Below are 13,028 nucleotides of genomic sequence, written 5' to 3'. Positions count from 1 at the left end.
ATGGCACTTTTGTTTTCGGCGAATGCCATTCGAATTGTGTAATGCCCCGTCCACATTCCAACGTTGTATGATGAGTATTTTTTAGGATATGGTCGGGGAGTCACTTGAGGTATTTATGGATGACTTTTCAATTTTTGGTCCAACTTATGAAACTTGTCTTAATGAATTAGAAAAAGTTTTAAAAAGATGTGTTGAGACAAATTTAGTTCTAAGTTGGGAGAAAAGTCACTTCATGGTGCAAGAGGGTATCGTGTTGGGTCACGTTATTTCAGAAAGGGGAATGGAAGTGGATAAGGCAAAGGTTCGGGTAATATCATCTTTACCTCCACCTAAAAACATTAAAGGGGTAAGGTCATTTTTGGGGCATGCGGGTTTTTATAGAAGATTTATTAAAGGCATTAGTGTAATCACAAAACCTTTATGTAATTTATTATTAAAAGATGCTCCTTTTGATTTTACTAATGAGTGTGTGCAAGCATTTAATGTTTTGAAGGAACAGTTGGTGGAAGCTCCCATTTTACAACCACCGGATTGGTCAAAGCCGTTTGAGATCATGTGTGATGCTAGTGATACTACTATCGGGGCGGTATTGGGTCAACGAGTTGATAAAAAATCGGTGGTCATTTATTATGCGAGTAAAACATTCCGAAGCGCAACTTAATTATACAACCACCGAAAAAGAATTGCTTGCGGTGGTGTATGCTTTGGATAAGTTTCGCTCGTATATTTGGGGGAGTAAGGTGATTGTTTATTCGGACCATAGTGCGGTTCGATATTTGATGGAAAAGAAGGATGCAAAAGCACGGTTAATTAGATGGGTGTTGCTTTTGCAATAGTTTTATTTAGAGGTTCGAGATAAAAAGGGGTGTGAAAATGTCGTGGCGGATCACCTATCCCGAATTCCGTTAGAGGGTGTTGATAACCCGATGGAGATAAACGAATGGTTTCCCGATGAACAATTGTTAGCCGTGTCGAATACACCATGGTATGCCCACTTTGTGAATTATTTAGAAACGGGGTCTATTCCAAGTCATTGAGTGAAGAAAAGAAGACAACATTTCATGGCCCAAGTGAAACAATATATTTGAGACGAACTGGATTTGTTCAAGATTGGTTCAGATCAAATGATAAGAAGTGTATTCCCGATTCTGAAGTGTGGGAAGTTTTGACTCATGCACATGCATCGGCGTGTGGAGGTCATTTTAGTGGTCAAAAGACGGGTTACCGGGTGCTCCAATGTGGGTTTTATAGGCCCACCCTTTTTAAAGATGCAAGTGAATATTCCCGACATTGTTTGAATTGCCAAAAGTTGGGTAGTATCTCAAAACGGGATGAACTGCCATTGCAACCGATTTTGGTGTTAGAGATTTTTGATGTATGGGGAATTGACTTTATGGGCCCGTTTACAAACTCGAATGGATTTTTATATATCTTGGTTACGGTTGATTATGTGTCCATGTGGGTAGAAGCGGTAGCAACAAGAACCAATGACCATTCGGTAGTTTGCAAATTCGTTCAATCAAATATCTTTGCTCGGTTTGGTATCCCACGGGTTATTATAAGTGATGGTGGGTCACATTTCAAGAATTTTAATTTTGGGAAACTTTTAAAAAGGTATAATGTGAATCACCGAATTGCTACTCCTTATCATCCACAAACAAGTGGACAAGTTGAAGTGTCCAATCGCCAAATTAAAGAAATCTTGATGAAAACGGTGCGGGTCGAGAGGAAGGATTGGTCTGCTAAGTTAAATGATGCATTGTGGGCGTATCGGACCGCCTACAAAACTCCTATTGGCACAACTCCTTATCGGTTAGTTTATGGGAAAGGGTGTCATTTACCAATGGAGTTGGCACATAAGGCGTTTTGGGCGATCAAAAATGTGAATGCGGATTATAAGGAAGCGGGTGAATTACGAAAGTTGAAGTTGAACGAAATTGAGGAAATCCGGTATGAAGCATATGAATGTGCTTCCGCGTACAAAGAAAAACTAAAGAAAGTCCATGATGCAAAGTTGAGAAAACGGACTTTTGAAGTGGGACAAAAGGTGTGGTTGTATAATTCAAGGCTAAAGTTATTTCCGGGTAAGTTAAAGAGCAAGTGGATGGGCCCATATGTCATCACAAAAGTGGGTCAAATTGGTGATGTGGAGATAGAAGATGTCCAAGAACAAACAAAACAAGTGTTGAACGGTCAACGACTTAAACCTTACTTTGAAGGAAAGGACATCAATATGCTCGATGTGGACCGGGTGAGTTACCTGTTACACTCACCGGATGAGGAAACGAACTAAAGGGCCAAGGTATGTTGTATATTTTAGTATAGGTTAATTTAGTGTTATAAAATTGGTTTTAAAAACTACCTTCTTCGCTTTGGAATTGTCCAAATCAAGTGTGGGGAAGTCTTTGTGATTTTTTTATATACCGTGTTGTGGACAACTCGGGTTTTTCATGGGGGGTAGGGTAATTTTTATTTTTATTTTAATTAGGGTAAATTAGTTTTAATTAATTTTGTTTTTTTTCTTGGTTCCTTTTGCTTTTCAAAAAAAAAAAACAAAAAATTAATCAGTGAACCATGGACCACGGTTGGAACCGTGGCCCACGGTGGCTACCGTGGGGAACTGTGAAGAGAGATTGCACAGTACGGTGCTTTCTGTTTCAACTGATACATCTCAACCGTGACTCAAGGTTGAGACCGTGAGCCACGGTCCACCAGAAATCGCGATCAGGTTCGAGTCAACCGTGACCCACGGTTCAAACCTTGGGCCACGGTCCGACAACGAGAGAAATAGGGAACCGGGTTTTTGTATTAATAAACAATAAAAATCAGATTTTAAAACCCATTATACACCACACAAACCACCTACTTTCATTATTTACTTCAACATCCATCTTAATCTTCCTCAAAACCCCTCTTTACAAACCCTAACTCCCAATTTCAAAGATCTATAACCCTAAATTGGCTAGAATTTCACAAGGATTTCAATTATGTCATTGCTTTTGCAAGAAATTCTTGTTTTGTTGGTCGATTTTGGACATTAGAGTCCGAAATATTTGGAGTTTTTGGTTTAGTTTGAAGCTTTCTTCATCTACATATTCAACAACACAAAGGTATGGAATCTCTTTTCATTATTGATGGTACATTGTATTGAAGTTGAAAGTTTGTTATGATTGTTTCTATGTACCCACTTGCTTGTTTGAATAATGCGTATGATGATTATATGGTATGGTTGTGGATAGTGAATAATTGTTACAAACATATGTTTGTTATATTTATTAATTGGAAATTATATGTTGAAGCAAATGTTGAAAATTTTGATCAATTGACTAACAAGTAATTATCCACAACCATAGTAACATGCAAGTGTGGGGATGAGGATGTTTACGTAATTTGGTTTGGTTGGGTTGTTTGTTGTGTGTAGATGGGAAGAACATTAGATAAAGGAAAAAGGAAAGGCATCATCTTCAAGTGGGCGAGCAGCCCAATTAAAGAGACAGGGGATGCAGGAATAGCAAGCATATGTGCAAGTACAAACGGTAAAACCCACTTGGAAAGGTGGAGGATTGTCAAAGTACCCATCGGAATGGCAAGTGTTTGTTGATAAAAGGACTACGCTGAATAAACGACTTGATGGATACATGTGTGAGAAGGAGGTCACCGATCCTGGTTTTGAGGCTTTTGGGATAATTGACAAGTTTGAAGCTTTGGGTTGGGAAGCAGCGTTAAAGTTTTATGATAACGAAACTAACACTTTGTACGATTGAGAGATTGAAGAATGGATGTCCACATTAAGATGTCCCGCTTACAAAAAAGGTAATTACATGAAATTGATTGGGACGGTGGGAGGTCAAAAAGTGGTGATGTCATTTGACTCATTTAATTTTATCGCGCTTTTTGACACCAAGCCAAGAAATTCATACATATACCCCTCTGCCAAAGATTTATTTGATTGTCCCGACAAGCACCCTCAATGGTACAAGATTTTAGCAAAGGTGGATAAAGCAAGAGAAGGTTTTAGTGATCAGATTATGAGAAAAGATTTGAAGATCGAGGCAAAGTTGTTGATGTCTATTTTCTTGCACAATGTGATGCCTCGTCGGGGGGACATTTCGGTAGTAAGGAACAGTGATATTCCTGTTTTGTATGCGTTGATGTGTGGAAAGTCCCTTATTTCTTACCGATATCTTGTCATGCATAATATTTGGATCAGCCGAGAAAGCAATAAGCGGAAGTTAATTCCGCATTGTCCACTGTTCACAACATTGTTAAAGAATCATGGTGTGATAACTGACGAGTCGGTGGGAATGACCAAAGTATTTAAAGAGTTTAAGTTGTCAGATTTTCCAGGTTGTGAGTACACACAAACTGATAGGCACCATGTTCTTGTGTGTGATAAGGTGAGATGGAGAGCAGCAAGAGAGGATGTTCAAGTGGAGGATGATGAAGATGAGATTGAGCAGGAGGAAGAGGTAGGTGAGCCCGATTACATGGATGTGGGTGGTGGCAGCAGTTCCCAACACGGGGGTTGGGACTATTCGGATGGTTATAAATCTTACGGGAATAACTGGGCCCATGTGGGGTCAATGAATGAGGTGGTGGAGAGGCATAGGCCCTCCACGTATGGAAATTGGTCAGATGAGTCGCGTTCACTATTCGATCATCAGACTTTTATGGGGGTCTATGCTAAAGGGGCCGCAAAAGAGAGGCACGACAGGTTGGATATGTGGAACCGTGCCAATGCGTATGGGCGTGAACATGAGATGAACATGAGGTACTTGGATGATTGTAATCGGAGGATGCATGATCAATGGCATGCAGGTGAACCGATTGTAGCGGATCCGCAAATCGTGGATTACACGACTCTTCCTCCGTTTGACGGTTCGGTACGATATCCCGAACCACCACTTCATCATTCAATGTGGGTCAGCCCAATGCAATCAATGGCACCTCCACCACCACAAGGAGAAGGAAGCAGCAACGGCGATGGGGCGTTTAACTTCGGCCAGTTTTCAGAATTCATGACATCTATCTTCGGGCCGGCCCACCCGCCGTACAACTGATCGAGTCGAGTGATACCAGGTTCCCCGTGCTGAAAGCCGGTCAGACTTTTGATTCTGTTGTTTGAGGAGTTTATGTTTGTTAAGAACTCTTTTGTTCTTGGATTTTGAAAAGTACCATGATGTTGGGGCAGGAAATTTGATGCGTTACTTTTCGCAATTTGTGGTTTTGCTTTGCATGTTTAGAGGTTTTGCTATGCATAATTTTGTTAGCTTCTAGGATGAATGCTTTCCTTCGTTACGTAATCAACTATAGTTGATCTTGTTATTCGTTCATCACATTCAATAGTTTAAATGACTTTTCAATAGGTAAACATCATTGCTTATTTAGAATATCATAGTATGATATACTTAGCATTATTTTTTTCTCCTCTTCTTGAGGGTTCATCAATTATTATTTTCTTGTGCCCGGGACGGTTTTAAACACTTTAAGAAGATGTATAATGGACTAGTCTCTTCATTGGTGTGGCGGGTCTCCAATATCCAGGTTGGTATTTTTTAGATTTTATTTCGCTTCTTATACTTGACCTATAAATTATATATAGCATTTATCACGACATCGTCATAGTCAGTTTGCTTCCAGACAGTAACAATAACATTTGTTGTTTTTCTGGACAATTATCAGTGGAAAATGCCAATTTTCATAATCATTTCTTCGAAACTCTTATATCTTGTGTACATATTTCTATGGAAAATGATTATCACGTATTTATTCTGAATCTTTTTCTATGGAAAATGATCATCTCATTGGGATTAAGTTTCTCATTAACATCATCCTTGAACTCATAGGATATAGCTTACATTGTAAGTTTTATTTGATTAAAAACATTAAAAAAAAAAAGAAAACAGGAAAAACCTAACAGTTGGCTTTTCCTACACTTGTGTCTACATGTAACACTTCTTTAGGTGGACACCATTCCACATTCTGGGGATCCCATCCATCTTTTTCATCTTGTAGGCCCATTTTTCTGTAGCTTCGACAACAATGTAGGGACCTTCCCACCTTGGAACTAACTTGCTATGTAGTTCCATGCGGCTAGCCTCATTGTTTCTCATCACATATTCTCCCTCTCCGAATATGATTTCTTTCACTATTTTGTTGTATATTTCTCCATCCCTCTTTTATAATCTAATTCTCTTGTGGCTGCCATTTCCCTTCATTTTTCGACTAGATCCAGGTTAATTCGAAGCTCCTTATCATTCATATCATGATCTTGTATCCTTCTTGATGGCATGCCTATTTCAGCTGGTATTATGGCTTCGGTGCCATATGTTAGACTAAAGGGTGATTCCCTTCTTCCTGAATTCTCTGTGGTTCTATGTTGAGCCTACACTTAGTGGTTTGTACTTAGTTGATTATAATGTAATTTGTGTTAAGTGTTTGTAGATGTAAACCGATATCACTTAATAGGATCTCAGTGGTCTTGGGCTTTATTGGGCTAGTTCTTTTGTTTCCTATATATAGATAACTTGTGTAGGGTTTGTGGTTGGCCGTTCACTTTGGTATTGTTGAACGAGTATTGTAAAATGCTTAAGCATTGGACGTTTAATATACGTATTTTTTGAAGCATTACCTTGTGTGATTTACGTGTTCTTGTTGATCATCTTGAATCATCTCGTGTTAAGGATTCCGCACTAACATCGAGATAGTTGATATCATATTGAAAGATCCATCGAAGGACCTACAATTGGTATAAGAGCCTTTTGAACCATTCAAGGATCGGTTTGATATCAACGGATTCAAGATCTAAGTGTTCTTGGTGTTTTGGGTGAGTTTCCGGTGATCAGTTTATCGGGGAAGAGGAAGAGGTTGTTTTGGTAAGAGATTGAGTTTTGATTTTGGAAACAAATAAAATCCCTTTAATTTTGGAAGTTTGTAATCATAATTCAACTGATTTGATAGCCTTCGGCCAGTTTAAACCATTCTCGGGATTTTTTAAGAGGTTCTCGGTCAATCATTCTGGGTTATTGGTCTGATCTTATCGTTCTCTGCCAAGTTTGATTGTTCTCGGCCAGGATCAAGTGTTCTCGGTCAACGTGTTCTCTGTGCTTCGTTCTCGGTCAACTAAGGTTCTAAGTTAACAAAGGTTCTCGGTCAACGCTGACTATGAACACATCTTGGGCCTGATTCACCATAGTTGGGCTTGGTTTATTGGACTTCAAATTTGTTTTGGACTAATTAAACTAAAACGGATCAAATAACTAATAGTAATGGATCATCCAATGCGTCACTTCATCAAGAACTGGACTCCATAATGGGGTTTAGCTAGTGGAAATTTAGATTCAAGAAATATGTTAAGATGAAAGATGCCAAATTTTGGAGAAGCATATTTAAGGGTCCCCAAGTCATCACTTACCAACGTGAGAATTCTACTGTAGTTACTGTGAAGCCTATTGCTATGTTTGATGATGATGATCTTGCTAAGGTAGAAGACGATGAAAAGGCACTCTTAACCTTGTTTGAACTCGTGTTTAATATTTAGATACGATAACAGATCTCAGACCTGATTATCCTATTAACCTTACACGGATCAAGCTCGTAATTACGTATGATTCATTTGTTATTTGATGTGTATATATATATATTAATTGTATGTATGTGTGTTGATAATATTAGTATGAAGATCGAGAGAGAATTGGACAACAATTCGTTAATCTTAAAACACGAAACTTAAATTAAGCGTGAACAGTGTTCACTATATATAGAAGATAGGTATAGTTCATTACACATTCCGTAAAGAACTAGACACCTGCTTCGTTACATACATATTAAATAAATAAACTTAACGAATTACCTCTGAGTCGTTAAACATCCTTAACGAATCAGGAGGGATAAATACTTAGATCTAGTTCGCTAAACATCCTTAGCGCACTAGACTATAACTTTATGAACTAACATAATATCTTAATAATTTATTACATAAATTAAACGATAAATACATATATGATAAATACAAAGACTCGAGACGCAAGACCGTGCACTAATAGACACCCCCTCGTCTTGAGCTCTTTGTCTTTAAATTAGTTGAAGCGCTTGGTTTGCCATTCTCTGCAGCTATGGATCCCGTTTTCATAACATACACGCACAACGCGTTGGAACTGCATAGCCAGATCGTAGTCTTCAAGACGCTCTATTAAATCCTGTTGTTTTGGAGCACGTCGTTGTCAGTCTCGGTTAGGTTCACCAGCCACATTGGATCAATGATCTTGATCAGCTCGGTCTTCAACCCTATTCCAAGCACAATGACGGCCTCGCCGGTACGGTTGTCGTAGTACCAGCGGTTAAATAAACTGACGATGTGTTGATTTAGAGTTTTCAATGGTACTCTTCTCATCGTCTTCGGAGGCTTTTTCTTCAGTACAAGTTTCTTCCAGCCAGTCTTAGGATCAATCTCGTCGATACGTTTGCGTACTGGAACCTGTGGTTTAAGAAATTTGAAACCATGATTGACCTCGAATAGCAGATGTTGGTGAAAACATTCTGCTAACCGATTCTTTCCACGGTTCAAGAAAGGACGAGCCGCTAGGGTCCTCACATCCCATCTTGGTAGAGTTAGAACATCAGCCATAGATTCGTAGTACTGAACTCCCTTTTCCCACTTTATAATATAAACTTTCAAATCTGAATCAAACATCTAAGAGACTATGTCACCTTGTACCTTTGAGACGGTATTGAAAGACGTCATTTGGTTAGCTTTGCCATGAGCAATAGCTTCAACCTTCATCACTTTTTCCACATAACGATACGCGTCAATAATCTTATCAGCCCCCTTATTCCGATACTTGAACCATTGATCATTGTCAGACAGAGAAGGATCATGCCTTGGGTCAACTACATTTTTACCCTTAGACGTTTTCTCCAAGTGATCCTCAGCCGCTTTCACCGTTGACACATTAAATACAGGAGCACCCTGATCAACATTGGTATATTGAAACAGATCAGGATATTCCTTCACCGTCATTTCCTCCACTTCAACTTCCTCATCCTCATAAATAAAGTTCGTATTCATATCCATTGTCGGATCATTTAAGATCTCTTCATCGTTTAATACCTCAACGTCAGGTTCAGCTTCTAACACGGTTAATTCGTCTTCATTAAAACCAAGCAGTAATGAAATCTGCTCTCGTGTTAGTGATTTCTCAACAAACTGACCTGCCTGAATCTTATCCCTGTTCACCACACTCCTGATCACCCCCGGTCCATCAACAAACATTACAATGTCAGCTTCGATCATCTCGATAGGTTTAGCAGCTGTGTAATCTTGATGAACAATAATCTGCTTATCCGAGTCACCACCTACACTAGTACCTGCACCTGAAGATGAGCCGTGCGTTTGTTTAGGCTCACTTCCTGCATTAGACTCATCAGGATCATCCTCATCATTCTTAAGCTTTTTCAAAGCATCATCCTTGCAAGTTAACTGCAGGATGAGATCCTCCTGTTCTTTCATTTTCACCCCCTGAGACTCAACAATCGCACGGAGCTCCTTTGTCTCTCTCTGGCAGTAGGAGTTATAACTTAACATCTTCTACTGATTCTCCATGAGACGTTCCTGGTTCAGACGATCAACAGACATTTGATTTTCATACAAATGAAGAAGATTCAATAGCATGTCTGTTTGACGATTTGTTGGCATATTGTAAAGATATGGATGAACCAGCTGGATTGGTCCCTGATGCCGTGTAATTCTCATAAATGAGACATCACTAGGTGGAGGAGGCATCATGGTCGGTGTTCGAGTAATAGTAGAAGAAGTAACAGAAGGACTTGGTATATCAGCTAATGCCATTTGAGGAATCATACGAAGCCTGTTATGAGGAACCATCGTCGTCGTCAAAGTAAACATCGGAGTGCTAGTAGTAAGCGGCACTGCTAGGCGTTGAGGAGTAATAGGACGAGACGGTTGAACACCAAAAGAAATTCCAGCCCCAGCTGACACACGTCTCTTTGATGAACCTGCAGTTGCCAACTCTTTACCCTTTCGTTTTCGTTCTTGTTGAGTTGCAATAGTAGCAGCTAACGCAGCTTCAACGACAGCTTCTTGTTCTCGAAAAGCAGCATTACCATCACCACCATTTCCACCATCATCACTATCATTCCCATCATCACCTCCATCGTTACCACCTTCTTCTCCCTCACGCTCGGAATCCGAGTCATCATGGATCCAACAATCCTCGAGAGGACATACATAATCAGGGTTAATGATATGACCAATCATACGTTTGTCATGCGGCCTCTCCTTACGATAGATCGGCATTCTACGCACAGTATCAGCTTTCATGTGTTCTAAGGAAAGAACATCATCCACCAATGTTTGATCAATAACCAAGTTGGGTATCAAGTCGTGAATAATCAGCTGCAAAAATCTTGGATACATGAGGAACTTCTTCTTTTTCTGAGCCGTTTGCTGACATTGCTCTTTCGAATGATAGAAGACCAGCTCTAAGAAGTTAAATGGCTTGTTCAGAACAAGTGCCATAAAAGCCGATTGCGGCATGATTCAGCATTCATCAAAGCCACCTCGACGTCCACCCAAACACTGAATTAATACGTGTAGGAGATACTTATAAGGTGGGCACAAACCATTCTTGTTAAACATGGAGTCTTCAATGTCTCCACCATAACGTACATGCCGAAACAAACCCTTGATTAATTCCTTGTCGAAATCACATGGATTATCATCATCATCTCCATAACGAAGCACACGTCTGATTACATCAGTATCTACTGTGATAGGAGTTCGGTTTATTGTAGCTCGGATATGATTCTCTACTTCAACGTATTCGGCAGTATTCCAATATTGTCTTATTATACTTAAATAAACCTTTGGTCGAGCAGTTATAGCATAATGTATCACTGAACGACGTAAAAATGCCAGTAAATCCCCAAACACAGCTACGTCAGCAACATTTGGATCAACATAAGCACAAATGTTGTGTTTCTTGTCATATGGCAACAAAATCACTTCTTCTTGTTCTTGTTGTGGTTGCTCTTGCTCAGCAATCGGAGGATCTTTATCTATTTGATCAGCCATAATACTGAATAGATAAAGAAACTTTATGAATATAAGACTTACATAATGTATTTCATTCATATTTATCAATAAATTGTGTATATAATTAAAAGTATAGGTCTCAGTTGTATAATCAATGTATCGACGCGGTTATATCCTCTGAATATTTAATTAATTTAAAGTTTAAAAAGATTAAATTAAATAATTAAAGATATGGTAAACGGGTTCAATCTAAAACTGATGGATCAGGATCCCTAAAGGAAATCAAGCCTAGTTTTCAATGTGTTAACAATCTTGTTGGCTCTACTTTATGTGCTGAAAATGTTGACATTGAGAACTGTGATAGCCAGAATGACGATCTTCAAGAGGTTCTGTATTAAAAGTTTTGCAAGGTTAAAGAAGGTCGAAAAATGGTTAAGAAACCTAAAAAGGTTGACAGTTCACCAGGTGCTGCTTGTGTTAAATGGCAAACGTGCTACCATTGTGGCACTCCGAGTCAAATAGCCAGAAATTGTGTTCTTCGGCTTTACGTACCCTATTATATGAATAATCAAGGAGCTGCATTCAGAGGAAGGTCTCGGTCTAAGCCGATGAAATGGGTCTCACCTAAAACATCAACAGAAGGGAATTCCAGAGTTAAATCTTCTGATGGTGATTGGAACTTAGCAAAGAAAAATCAGAGAATGGAGGTGTGCTTCGCATGTGGGAATGGTGGGCGTCTGGTGAAAGAGTGTCTATAACGTACAATGAAAAGGAAGACTGTTCAGGTGAAGAACACTCAAGGTTTCAAAGTTAACACGACAGGTTTGCACTCAAATGATTTTAAACATGGTAAAGGGCAATTCAATTTTGCAAAATCAAACAGTGCTAAGAGTGTTGAGAGTTCTATTTCAACAAGTTCAACTCCAAAGTTTGTTCTTTCATGTTTTACTAAACCAAAACAGATTTGGAAAGTTACGACTCAACAAATCGAACCTGTAAAACCAGATATGTTCTTAGATGATGGTAAAGACATGAGTTGGCAAGAGATCACATGTGTTGATGCTTAAGGGAATACCAAGACATTCATGACTTGGGTTCGTATGTCCAACTAATCACTATGCGTGCATGAGCAACCACAAAATCAATGTTTATTAAATGGGTTGTTCCAGACACATGAAGTTGTTGATCATGTCTGAGTAAAGATTATGAACGTTTTGAAAGCATCAGTCTACGAGAGATTGTTGGGTCACGATTTGGTTAGACTGACACATATCAAAAGACCATGACATGATCAAGACAAAAGAGAAATAATCTAGTAGAGTCGAAGTATTATACAAGATGGAATTTATGGCTTGGAGCATGTAATACCGAAATCCCTATGGATTTCGGTTGGGAAGGGCTAGAAATACCGAAATCATGTTGATTTATGTTTGGGCTTAGTTGGGCTTGGTCATTGAGCCTCTTGTAAATGTTAACTATATAAAGCAGGTCTTATATTGGAGTATTATTGTGTTTATCATATTTATATTATTCCTCTACATCGTTCTTGAATCATCACAGTGTTTGGATTCCACACTAACATCGTGTTTGGGTTGATATCATATTGTAGTGATCCACATTCGGTAGTTACATTGTGAGCCCGTAACACGTGCGGTATTTCATCACGCATGGGGATCCTTGTTTTCCCGATCGAACTTTGATGCCTTCAACAATGCTTCTATTGGCTCATTCTACTTACCCATTTGCTTGAGGATACACAACAAAGGCAAACACTTGCTTGATGTATAGATCCTCGCACCATTTAACTAAAGGGATTGTTTGTGAACTGTTTTCCATTGTCACTAATGATGTATAGAGGTAGTCCAAACCGACACACTATTTCCTCCCACCCAACCATCTTAATCTGGTGACCCGTTATGGTAGCCAAGGCTTGGCTTCCACCCATATTGTAAAATAGCCTATTTCCACCACTAAA

The 13,028-nt window shown here is 39.1% G+C and overlaps 1 protein-coding gene across 1 annotated transcript; it reads right to left on the bottom strand.

Annotated features, from left to right (window-relative positions):
- Positions 1 to 9,586: 9,586 nt before the first annotated feature.
- Positions 9,587 to 11,233, bottom strand: LOC143598463 (uncharacterized). The gene is made up of 2 exons (XM_077076669.1): positions 10,787 to 11,233; positions 9,587 to 10,702 (listed from the first exon to the last, which is right to left on the bottom strand). The coding sequence occupies exon 2, from the start codon at positions 10,553 to 10,555 to the stop codon at positions 9,587 to 9,589; it is 969 nt and encodes a 322-aa protein (XP_076932784.1). The 5' UTR covers positions 10,556 to 10,702; positions 10,787 to 11,233.
- Between the last annotated feature and the right edge of the window lie 1,795 nt (positions 11,234 to 13,028).

The sequence above is a fragment of the Bidens hawaiensis genome, unplaced genomic scaffold (assembly GCF_021521415.1).
Source record: "Bidens hawaiensis isolate Kalapana, Puna unplaced genomic scaffold, B.hawaiensis_p1.1 tig00050408_1, whole genome shotgun sequence".
Classification (NCBI taxonomy): Eukaryota; Viridiplantae; Streptophyta; class Magnoliopsida; order Asterales; family Asteraceae; genus Bidens; species Bidens hawaiensis.
The sequence above is the reverse complement of the archived record's forward strand: the minus strand, read 5'-3'. Positions and strand labels throughout refer to the sequence as shown.

Coding starts and splice junctions, on each gene's coding strand:
- LOC143598463 (XM_077076669.1), bottom strand. CDS start 10,555: ATGCCGCAATCGGCTTTTATGGCACTTGTTCTGAACAAGCCATTTAAC.